Below are 12,054 nucleotides of genomic sequence, written 5' to 3' on the forward strand. Positions count from 1 at the left end.
TCCAACCCTGACAATATCCTTGTATATAATTTCCAAAATCTTTCAAGTCTCACCACATTCTTGCTATAGCAGGGCGATCAGAACTGCATACAGCATTCCAAAAGTGGCCTAATCAATGTCCTGTACAGCCACAATATGACCTCCCAACTCCTATACTCAATACTCTGACCAATAAAGGAAAGCATACCAAACGCCTTCTTCACTATCCTATCTACCTGCAACTCTACTTTCAAGGAGCTATGAACCTGCACTCCAAGGTCTCTTTGTTCAGCAGCACTCCCCAGGACCTTAAAATTAAGTGTATAAGTCCTGCTAAGATTTGCCTTTCAAGACGATGCAACTCCTCACACTTATGTGAATTAAATTCCTCGGCCCATTGGCCCATCTGATCAAAATCCCTTTGTACTTTGAGGTAATCTTCTTCGCTGTCCACTACACTTCCAATTTTGGTGCCATCTGCAAACTTACTAACTATACCTCCTATGTTCATATCCAAATCATTTATATAAATTACAAAAAGCAGTGGACCCAGCACCAATCCTGAAAAACAGTCTGAAAAACAACCCTCCATCACCACCCTCTGTATCCAAATGGCAAGTTCTCCCTGTATTCCATGTAAGTTAACCTTGCTAACCAGTCTCCCCTGGGGAACCTTGTCGAACACATTAGTGAAGTCCATATCGATGAATGGCACAATTTCTTATTTAAAACTTTGCCAAGTTATTCTGTTGATTTTATTGTTCCTGGTTTGAATTTCAATTGTTGTATCTGTTGATAAACTGTAGATAAAAGTAACTACAAGCAGCTATTGGGAGCCCTGGATTACTCATTTCTGTGTGCGTATGCTGTTGGAATGTATGTCAGGTAAGAGCTTTAGAATCCTTTACACAGTAGTGAATAAGACGCGATAAAGCAGAAATTGCATGTTTAACATTGAGAATATTGCCACTGTTTGCCAGCAGCAGTTTCCCTTTTTTTGGACAAGTAGTGCAGGACATGAATGCACCGCCTGACAACGTAGTGGAGCCAAGTTCAATGGAAGCTGTCACTTGGGGTTGGATAATTATCTGAAAATTTTTAAAAAGTGCAGGGCTATGAGGAAAAGCATTGGAGTGGGCCAAGGTGACGTGACTTCATTCTGAAGCAAGATGGTGGAATGGCAAACCAGATGCTAATCTTGACTAATACTAGAATTATTCACAGAATGCAACATTACATGTATTGCCCCACTCCCTAACTAAGTGTTTCAGAAATCTCTCTTCATCTCCTTTTAATAACAAATTAACTGAGAGACTTGCACTGGAATCAAATACTGAATTTTAAAAGACACTTAGACTTGAATTCTAGTGTCACTATGTGTGTTCAATGTAGGAATAATTTTGTGGTGCAGGTAGTGCCCCTACCTCTGGATTAGAAGATCAAACTCCAAATTCCACCCACCAGGCTTTGATGGTCCTGGAGCACATCCAAACTTTAATTAAACCTAAAATACAGAAGCTCCGTATGCAATCAGGGCAGTTCACCTGTGTATCCTTGACCTGGTGAACAGCATGAACAGGCGAGTTGCTGTTGCACACCATTGATATGAAGCAAATGGGTTCCTCCTGTATTGTTCCTTTCTATGATTCTACATTGGGTTCTCAATGTCTGCAGTGGTCTATTCCAAAACCTTCCAGGAAGCCAGGCAGCGAAGGATGGATCTTCTCACATTTGTAGAAGTTCCTCCCCTCCTCCATGTCAGTCTCCACCTGCAGCCAATGCCGCCACCCCCCCCCCACCGCGTCAGTTTCCATCTGGAGGCGATGCCCTCTGTGCTAGTCTTCCATGCAGCAAATTCCAAACACCCACCACCCTCTGTGTGAAAGCATTTTCCTCATGTGTGCTCTAATCCTTCTGCCACTTCGATTGAATCTGTGATCCTGGTTTTTGAACTCTCTGCCAAGGGAAACAGTTACTCCGGTCTACTCTATTTCTACCCCTCACAATGTTGTATCCCTCAATCATGTCACCCCTCAGCTTCCTCTGTTCCAAGGTAAACAACTCCAACCTCTCCATTCTCTCCCTGTAGCTACAATTCTCCAGCCCTGGCAACATTCCAGTAAATCTCCAGAGTAATTCCATCCTTCCTGTAATGTGGTGACCAGACCCACACACAATACTCCAGTTGTGGCCTCCCTAGTGTCTTATACAGTGTCATCTTTATATCCCTACTTCTGTATTCTGTATCTCTGCCAATGAAGGAGAGCATTCTATTTACCTTCTTTATAACATTATCTACCTGGATGGCTACCTTTAGGGGAGCTGTACACTTGCACACCAAGATCTCTCACTTCATCTATCCTTCAGAATATTCTTGTTTATTGTGTTTCCCTTTTACTCTTTACCTCACAGTTATCAGAGTTTATCTCATTTTGTAGCACCTCCCATTGGTTTAGCACTGAGTTATCCATTAGCAATCCTGTCCCATTCATCTCAGCCAAATCACTTCTTAGTTTAGGAAAATTCCACCCCCACCCCCCTCCCCCGCCACAAGTGTAAAATCTTTCCTCCTGATTTAGCTCTGTCCTTTTCCATAATAATATTAAACCTAACTGAATTGTGGTGGCTATCCCTGATATGGTCACTCTTAGATTAGATTAGATTAGATTAGATTCCCTACAGTGTGGAAACAGGCCCTTCCGCCCAACAAGTCCACACCGACCCTCCAAAGAGCAACCCACCCAAACCTGTTTTCCCTCTAACTAATGCACCTAACACTATGGGCAATTTAGCATGGCCAATTCACCTGACCTACACATCTTTGGACTGTGGGAGGAAACCGGAGCACCCGGAGGAAACACTCGCAGACTCAGGGAGAATGTGCAAACTCCACACAGACAGTCGCCCGAGTCTGGAATCGAACCGGGGACCCTGGTGCTGTGAGGCAGCAGTGCACATTGTCATTTTCGCCACTTGTCTATCTTCATGCCTCCGAACTAAATCAAAGTTGCATCTCATCTCTTTGGGGCTTGTTGTATATTGTTTTAAAAACATTTCCTGGGCGTAGTATATGAATGTTTCACCCTCAGTGCCCCTTATATTGTTTGTAACCCAGTTAATATTGGGGATAGTTGAAGCCTCCTGTTATTATTGCCCTCTTACTCCTACAGGCAGCAATGTGTCCATATGTGTGTTCCTCTATCTCCCTCTCATTATTTGGGGGACTGTAGTAGACAACTAGGAGAAAGTGAGGACTGCAGATGCCGGAGATCAGAGTCAAAAAGAGTGGTGCTGGAAAAGCACGGCTGGTCAGGTAGCATCCGAGGAACAGGAGAGTTGAAATTTCGGGCATAAGCTCTTCATCAGGAATGGGGGGGGGGCAAGGGGGCTGAGAGATAAATAGGAGGGGGTTGGACTGGGGAGAAAGGTAGCTGGGAAGGCGATAGGTAAATGAAGGTTGGGGATGATGGTGATAGATTGGAGTGGATAGGTAGGAAGGAAGATGAACAGGTAGAACAGTTCAAGAAGGCGATGCCGAGTAGAAGGGTTGGATCTGGGATAAGGTGAGGAGAGGGGGGGATGAGGAATCTGGTGAAATCCACATTGATGCCTCACCTTCATCTACCCATCGCCTTCCAAGCTACCTTCCTCCCAAGCCCCACCCCCCCTTATTTATCTCCCAGCTGCCTTGGGCCCCAACCCCACATTCCTAATGAAGAGCTTATGCCCGAAACATTGATTCTCCTGCTCCTCAGATGTAGCCTGACCTGCTGTGCTTTTCCAGTGCCACACCTTTTGACTTTGGGCCTGTAGTATACTCCTAGTAGTCTGACTGTCCCTTTTTTATTTCTGAGCTCAACCTTTAAAGCCTGATTTATTAACCTGCTTTGTATATCATCCCCTCTCACAACTGTAATTGATCCTTTAACCCTCCCCTCCTTTTTTATCACCCACTTTACCCTGCCTGGGAACTCTCTATCCTGCGATATTGAGCTGCCAGTTTTGTCCCTCCCTTAACCAAGATTCTGTTATAGAGATGACATCAAGCTGCCACGTGTCTGTCTGTGCCCTTAGTCTATCTGCCTTGTCTGTAATATTCCTTGTCTGTAATATTCCTTGTCTAGAAGTTTAAACAGCTCAACCCCGTCAATTTCCTTTTGCAGGACACTTTTTAACCCCCACTTCTTTTATCTTTCCAAGTCGCCAACTATTGTACATCAGTAACTAATGTGTGTCTCCTGTTTCCTGATCTGAATCTTACCCATCTAAGCCCACACTTTGGTTCCCATCCCCCGTAATACTCATTTAAAATGTCACCAACGGAACTAGCAAAATTGTTAATCTTGTGTACCATCAGAAGGTAATCAATTTAGAAGAGATATATGAGCCATTATTTTAAACCTGAGATCATTTGAGAATGAAAATCAGGCAGTTCTTCACAAATTGATCACTGCTCAGCATTGAACCCAATGTGGATGGGGTGAAACACTGAAATTATAGTGATGTTGCTGCAATAGGATCTTCTGGTTATAATCTGAGGAATTGCGTATTATACATGATTGCACATTTTCTTGTGATAAAGATACTGTTCAGTCTCTACAAACAGACATCTTTTCAGTTACTAATTTCCTACTATGATTTGAAACTGTGGCCCCTTGTCCTGTACTTACAATTTACTTGAAAATAATATTCCTAGCAACTGTTGGTTTATTCTGCTGTAATACTGCTGTGCATAAATTGGCTGCATTGTTTCCAATGTAGAAGCTCATTGTGTGAAGGCACTGTGTCATTTCTGAGAGGTGAGGTGAAGAGCTTTATGGATTTCATATCAATCTTCAGGTTGCAATATCTTCCCATTTGCTCCAATTCCTTTCTCTGTCTCAGATCCAAATGACAGTTGTTTTCTTTCATGGCAGTGGTATAATAGGAGAACGTTTATCTATTCGATTGTACCTCACTTTTGGGATGTTGAGCAGTGGTGTATTCACTGCATTATTTGGTCTGGGATACTTCTACAATATCCACAATTTACAGTACTACATACTTATTCAGGTGAGTAAACATTTCTTCATATCCTTTCAAAAGAAAGTGTTATGTGAAAGCAGCATATTTTTAGGGTAAGCAACTGCAGGATCTATTGTTTGTTGAGTATTTCAGTCAGGGACAGAAATTATAGGCCGTGGTGCAGCCCCTGGGCCTGACCTAACCTGAGCACAGCTGCCCCATCTCACTTTCCCTCCCCCTTCCCTTTTTTGCTCTCTGTTTTATCTCCCCCCACATCCTTCTTGTTCTCCTTCTCTCTCTCTCTCTCTCTCTCTCTCTCTCATTCTGTCCCTCTCATTTGTTCTCTTACTCTCGTTCCCTCTCTCTCATTCCCTGCCCCCCACCCTTTTTGTTAAATTTGACCCGTGGGTGTTATTTAAAGCAGCATTGGGTGAGAATTGTCACTGATGATTTTAAGTGTTAAATGTCACAGGAATATGTTTTTTGATCAGAGATTTTGTCAGCCTAGATTACAACACTGAGCACAGTTCTGCCCTGTGTTCTCTGTCTAACCGAGTGCAAGACACAGTAATGAATCACAGGCATTGATGTTAATGAAACTCTCGGGTTTATTTGGTCTTTTAGATTGCTAACGGTTTTGTGCAAACCACTGGCTGGCCCAGCGTTGTGACCTGTATCGGAAACTGGTTTGGTAAAGGAAAGTAAGTAGATGATGGTGCATTTCAGAATGATCTTTCTCTGTTTTGTTTTGCTTGAGCTTTAAGCTGGTCTAATATACTTGCTGTGTCTCTTCCGACAGGAGAGGCCTGATCATGGGCATCTGGAATTCTCACACCTCTGTGGGGAACATCCTAGGCTCCCTGATAGCTGGCTACTGGGTGTCCAGCTGTTGGGGAATGTCCTTTGTGGTGCCAGGCATCATTGTCGCTTTGATGGGAGTAGTTTGTTTTCTGTTCCTAATTGAACGTAAGTATGTCAAAAACTGTACAAGTTTAACATGATCATCAGTTTAAAGAATTCTATCAATAGCAGCTAAGGCCTGGTTGCAGTAACTGGTCCCCTCCCCTGGAATGCCATGTAAATGTTTTAATTGTTATAGCCGCCAGAGTATGACGACTTAAACAGTTTTCTCTGCATTTTTTGTAAAAATACAAGTGACAGTAACTTACTATTCTTTTCTATTCTATTCTAATTCATATGCAATCAACAGATTTCTGGCAAAGTTTTATCTTAGTGATTTTGAAATTTTAAAATGTCCTTCACCAGTGGTGGGACTGTGGGGCAGTGGGCGGTGGGGGACTGTGGGACTGTGGGTTGGTGGGACTGTGGGCGGTGGGGAAGTGTGGAGCTGTCCTTCACCCACTGTGGGGCTGTGCTGAATACATCATATCATTTTGATACAGTGAGAGCACACCAAATAAGGACACCACATTTCTTTCCTGAAAAGAAATGAGTAAATCAATTGCATTTTCACGCTCCTTAGTTGGATATGTGACTCCAGTCCCACAGCATTGTGTTGACTTTGATTTTCCCTCTGGGAATTAGAGAATGGGCAATAAATATTGGCACAGGCAGCAATGCCCTCATCCCATAAATAAACTAAAAAATGTACTTTGGGTGTGTTCCAACCAAGGGTTTGTATAATTCAAACAGTCCTTCCACTCCATTGTATTGTGCTCCCGTAGGTATGAACACTGAAATCTATTAGCCTTTCTGATTGTTCACTGTATTTGTTAATAACATTTTAATGAACTACATATGGACAGTAGGTTTTCAAGTCAAATCACATGAGAACCCCCGAGAATCTTGAGTCGAAAGAGTCTTCTGACCTGCACAGTGGCAACCAGGCAATATCAGAGCTGACAGTGGATAAAATGAGTGAGATACCATTCCAGCATATGGAAAACATAGAAACACACAAGAGTTACAGCACAGAGGAGATCACTTGGCCCATCATCTCTGTACCAGCTCTTCAAATGAACATCATTACCTACTTTCAATCTCCTGCCTTTTCCTCTCCTCTTGCATGTTATTTCTATTCAAATAACCATCCAATACCCTCATGAATACCTCAATTGAACCTGCCTCCACCGTATTGCCATTCCCTAACTACTCACTGTGTGTGAAAGGTATTTTTCTCATTATCCCCTTTGCCTCTTATGCATATCACTGTAAACCTATTCCCTCTTTTCCTGTTCCTTTACAAACAGGAACAGCTTCTCCCTATCTACCCTATCCAGCCCGTTTATGATCTTGGAAACCTCACTCAACCTTCTTCTCTTCACCAAGAAAGTTAAAAATCACACAACACCAGGTTATAGTCCAGCAGGTTTATTTGAAAGTGCTACCTTAACAGTCCCATGTTGTTCAATCTATCTTCATCACTGAAGTTTCTCATCCCTGGAACCATTCTTGTGAATCACTTCTGCACTCTCTCCAATCCATTCATATCTTTGCTGTAATGTGGCATCCACAACATAAGCAACACTCAGCTGAGGCTTAACAAGGGTCTTGTACAATTTCAGCATCACCTCCCTGCTCTTGTACTGTACGACCCTGTGATAAAGCAGAGGTCACTGTGTGCTTTGTGACATGTATTTGGAAAGGTAAGGATTGATTAGGGATATGCAACAGCTTTGTGCGTGGGAAATCGTGTTTCACTAATTTGATTGAATTTTGTGAAGTAGTAACAAAGAGGATTGATGAAGGCAGAACAGTGTGCCTGATCTAAATGGACTTCAGTAAGGCGTTCGACAAGACTTCTCATGGGAGACTGATTAGCAAGGTTAGATCACATGGAATACAGGGAGAACTAGCCACTTGGATACAGAACTGGCTTGAAGGTAGAAGACAGAGGGTGGTGGTGGAGGATTGTTTTTCAGACTGGAGGCCTGTGACCAGTGGAGTACCACAAGGATCAGTGCTGGGTCCACTGCTTTGCATCATTTATATAAGTTTACCTAACTGTCCAGAGGACAGTTAAGAGTCAACCACATTGCTGTTGGTCTGGAGTCACAAATAGGCCAGATCAGGTAAGGATGGGCAGGAGGCTGGAAGAACACAGCAAGCCAGGCATCATCAGGAGATGGAGAAGTCAACGTTTCAGGGGTAACCCTTCTTCAGGACACCCGAAATGTCCATTTCTCCACTTCCTGATGCTGCCTGGCTTGCTGTGTTCTTCCAGCCTCCTGCATGTCTGCTTTGGATTCCAGCATTTGCAGTTCTTTTGTCTCATACCAGGTAATGATGGCAGATTTCCTTTCCAAAAGGATATTAGTCTCTTCTATTCAAGCCAGTTCATAGATTATTCTGTACTAGCTTCCAATGCTGACAGAAACTCAACTGTCCATCTCCTAATGCATTAACTTAGCTTTTTTCATTTTATGTTGATTTGGATGTGAACATAGGTATAGTTAATAAATTTGCAAGTGACACCAAAATTGGAGGTGTAGTGGACAGTGAAGAAGGTTACCTAAGAGTACAATGGAATGTTGTTCAGATGGGCCAATGGGCTGAGGAGTGGCAGATGGAGTTTAATTTAGATAAATGTGAGGTGCTGCATTTTGGAAAGGTACTGGGGAATGTTGCTGAACAGAGAGACTTTGGAGTGCAGGTTCGTAGTTCTGTTAAAGTGGGGTCACAGGTAGACAGGACATTTGGTATGCTTGTCTTTATTGGACAGTACATTGAGTATAGGGGTTGAGAGGTCATGTAGCAGCTGTACAGGACATTGGTTAGGCCACTGTTTGAATACTGCATGCAATTCTGGTCTCACTGCTATAGAAAGGATGTTATGAAATTGAAAGGGTTCAGAAAAGATTTACAAGGATGTTGCCAGGGTTGCACAATTTGAGCTATAGGAAGATGCTGAATAGACTGGGGCTGTTTTCCCTGGAGCATCAGAGGCTGAGGAGTGACCTTATAGAGGTTTATAAAATCATGAGGGGCATGGATAAGGTAAAATATACAAGGTATTTTCTCCAGGGTGGGGTGAGTCCAAAACTAGAGGGCTAGAGGTGAGAGGGGAAAGGTTTAAAAGGGACCTGAGGGGCAACTTTTTCACACAGAGGGTGGTGCATGTATGGAATGAGCTGCCAGAGGAAGTGGTGGAGGCTGGTACAATTGCAACATTGAAAAGGCACCTGGATGGGTATATGAATAGGAAGGGTTTGGAGGGATATGGGCCAAATGCTGGCAAATGACACTAGATTACTTTAGGATATCCGGTCGGCATGGATGAGTTGGACCAAAGGATCTGTTTCCGTTCTGTATGTCTCTATGACTCTATAACTGCTCTCTCCAACTGTCCTGCTACCTTCAATGACCTGTGCACATATACAAGTAGGTCTCTCAGCCCTCCCTACACCATCCCCAATCAAACACTTACACAACATGCACGCCTGGTATTAGATAGAGTAAAACTCCCTCCACACTATCTCCCAGCACATTCGCAGGACAGGGACAGCGCCAGGTTAAATAAAGTAAAGCTCTCTCTACACTGTCCCCATCAAACACTCCCAGGACAGGGACAGCATTAAGGATTTGTTTTACAACATGCCCATGTTCCTCCTTGTAACTAAATTGAGACTGACACAAATAGACAAGGACAGTGCAGTCTTTTTGGTTTGAGCAGGAATCCGGGCTAAGTGGAAGTCAGACTCAACCACTGCTTGCTCAGTCTACTCTTACTGGTGTTTTAACGTATTTCACCATTTACTCATGGGATGTGGGCATCTCTGGTGACACCATCATGTATTGCCTATCAGGCAGTTAAGAGCCAACTCAATTGCTGTTGGTCTGGAGTTACATATAGGCCAGACCAGGTGAGGATGACAGATTTCCTTCCCGAAAGGACATTAGTCTCTTACATCTTAACCAGTACGTAGATTATTCTGCACTAGCTTCCAATGCTGACAGACACTCACGAGTCCATCTCCTAATGCATTAACTTAGCATTTCTCATTTCTTTAGATCCACAAGATGTTAAATGCACTCTATCCCGAGCCCGGGTAAGTAGTTGTTGTAAATTGAATCTTTGGATAAAGACTTCTGTAAACTGCGAAGCATATTTATTTTAGTGAATTAATGTAAAGGTTGGTTGCTTATGCCCAGGATATTAAATAGAAATCCCATTCATACAGGAGAGGATATAACTTTCCCAAATGTCATTGGAAGTGCTACACATAGCAGTTAGACCTTCTCTCACCTCAGTAAAAATGGAGCATAATAATGAGGTGAAAATGTTTAAATGTTGAATTCTGCATTGGCTGAATTCTCCCATTCTAATCTCACTTCCCAGCACCCAGTCTCACACCTTGCAGGTTACAGTGTTTCAGGGACAGATCCAGGTTCCTTCTAAATGAGTTGAAAGCTTACACCTCACCCACCAACTGGACAGTTCCTGATGGACTTTGTTTCAGTAAGGAGTTTAATAAGGTTCCGCATGGTAGGCTATTGCACAAAATCGTAGGCATGGGATTGAGGGTGATTTAGCAATTTAGATCAGAAATTGGTTAGCTGAAAGAAGACCGAGGGTGGTGGTTGATGGGAAATGTTCATGCTGGAGTTCAGTTACCAGTGGTGTCCCACAAGGATCTGTTACTGGGGCCTCTGCTGTTTGTCCTTTTTATAAATGACCTAGGTGAGAGTGTAGAAGGCTGCGTTAGTAAATTTATTGATGACACGGTGGAGCTGTGGATAGTGCTGAAGGATATTGCAGGTTACAGAGGGACATAGACAAGCTGCAGAGCCGGGCTGAGAGGTGGCAAATAGAATTTATAACATAGAACAATGCACAGAACAGACCCTTCAGCCCTCGATGTTGCCCCGACCTGTAAACTAATCTAAGCCCATCCCCCTACACTATCCCATCATCATCCATGTGCTTATCCAAGGACTGTTTAAATCTCCCTAATGTGGCTGAGTTAACTACATTGGCAGGCAGGGCATTCCACACCCTTACCACTCTCTGAGTAAAGAACCTGCCTCGGGCATCTGTTTTAAACTATCACCCCTCAATTTGTAGTTATGCCCCCTCGTACAAGCCAACGCCATCATCCTAGGAAAAAGACTCTCATTGTCTACCCTATCTAATCCTCTACCTTGTTCTTTCCAATGAGAACAGACCCAAGTCTCTCAGCCTTTCCTCATAAGACCTTCCCTCCAGACCAGGCAACATCCTGGTAAATGTCCTCTGCACCTTTTCCAATGCTTCCACATCCTTCCTGTAATGGGGCGACCAGAACTGTACACAGTATTCCAAGTGCGGCCGCACCAGCGTTTTGTACAGCTGCAGCATGACATCTTGGCTCCAGAACTCAATCCCTCTACCAATAAAACCTAACACACCGTATGCCTTCTTAACAGCGCTATCAACCTGGGTGGCAACTTTCAGGGATCTATGTACCTGGACACAACAATCCCTCTGCACATCCACACTACCAAGAATCTTTCCATTGACCCAGTACTCTGCCTTCCTGTTATTCTTCCCAAAGTGAATCACCTCACATTTGCTGCCTCTAAGCCCAATTCTGCAGTTTAAACAAGTCCCCCGCAACCTGTAACATTCTTCCACACTATCCACCACTCCACCGACTTTAGTGTCATCTGCAAACTAATTAACCCATCTATCTATGTCTATGTCCAAGTCATTTATAAAAATGACAAACAGCAGTGGTGCCAAAACAGATCATTGTGGCACACCACTAGTAATCGGACTCCAGGCTGAATATTTAGATCTATGAAAGTTGCCATCTAGGTTGATAGGGTTGTTAAGAAGGCGTACGTTGTGTTAGCTTTTATTGGTAGAGGGATTGAGTTTCGGAACCACAGTCATGCTGCAGCTGTACAACTCTGGTGCGGCTGCATTTGAAGTATTGCGTCCAGTTCTGGTCACCACATTATAGGAAGGATGTGGAAGCTTTGGAAAGGGTGCAGAGGAGTTTTACTGGGATGTTGCCCGGTATGGAGGGAAGTTGTCATGAGGAAAGGCTGAGGGACTTGAGACTGTTTTCGTTGGAGAGAAGAAGGTTGAGAGGTGACTTAATTGAGACATATAAGAGGGTTAGAAAG

General features: G+C 43.4%; 1 protein-coding gene across 2 annotated transcripts in view; it reads left to right on the forward strand.

The window, feature by feature from the left end:
- Positions 1-12,054, forward strand: part of LOC122555435 (glucose-6-phosphate exchanger SLC37A1) — a 111,791-nt gene that overhangs the window by 40,599 nt on the left and 59,138 nt on the right. For both annotated transcript variants that reach the window (XR_015758774.1, XM_087992435.1), the window contains exons 5-9: positions 786-864; positions 4,896-5,031; positions 5,608-5,684; positions 5,783-5,949; positions 9,955-9,992. Coding sequence is in view for 1 of the 2 variants with exons in the window: in XM_087992435.1 (XP_087848561.1) it covers positions 786-864; positions 4,896-5,031; positions 5,608-5,684; positions 5,783-5,949; positions 9,955-9,992 (497 nt within the window). In the remaining variant the exon portion in view is untranslated. The remainder of the gene's footprint in view (positions 1-785; positions 865-4,895; positions 5,032-5,607; positions 5,685-5,782; positions 5,950-9,954; positions 9,993-12,054) is intronic.

The sequence above is a fragment of the Chiloscyllium plagiosum genome, unplaced genomic scaffold, assembly GCF_037043375.1.
Source record: "Chiloscyllium plagiosum isolate Xiang-an unplaced genomic scaffold, Cpla_swu_hap1 HiC_scaffold_12, whole genome shotgun sequence".
Taxonomy (NCBI): Eukaryota; Metazoa; Chordata; class Chondrichthyes; order Orectolobiformes; family Hemiscylliidae; genus Chiloscyllium; species Chiloscyllium plagiosum.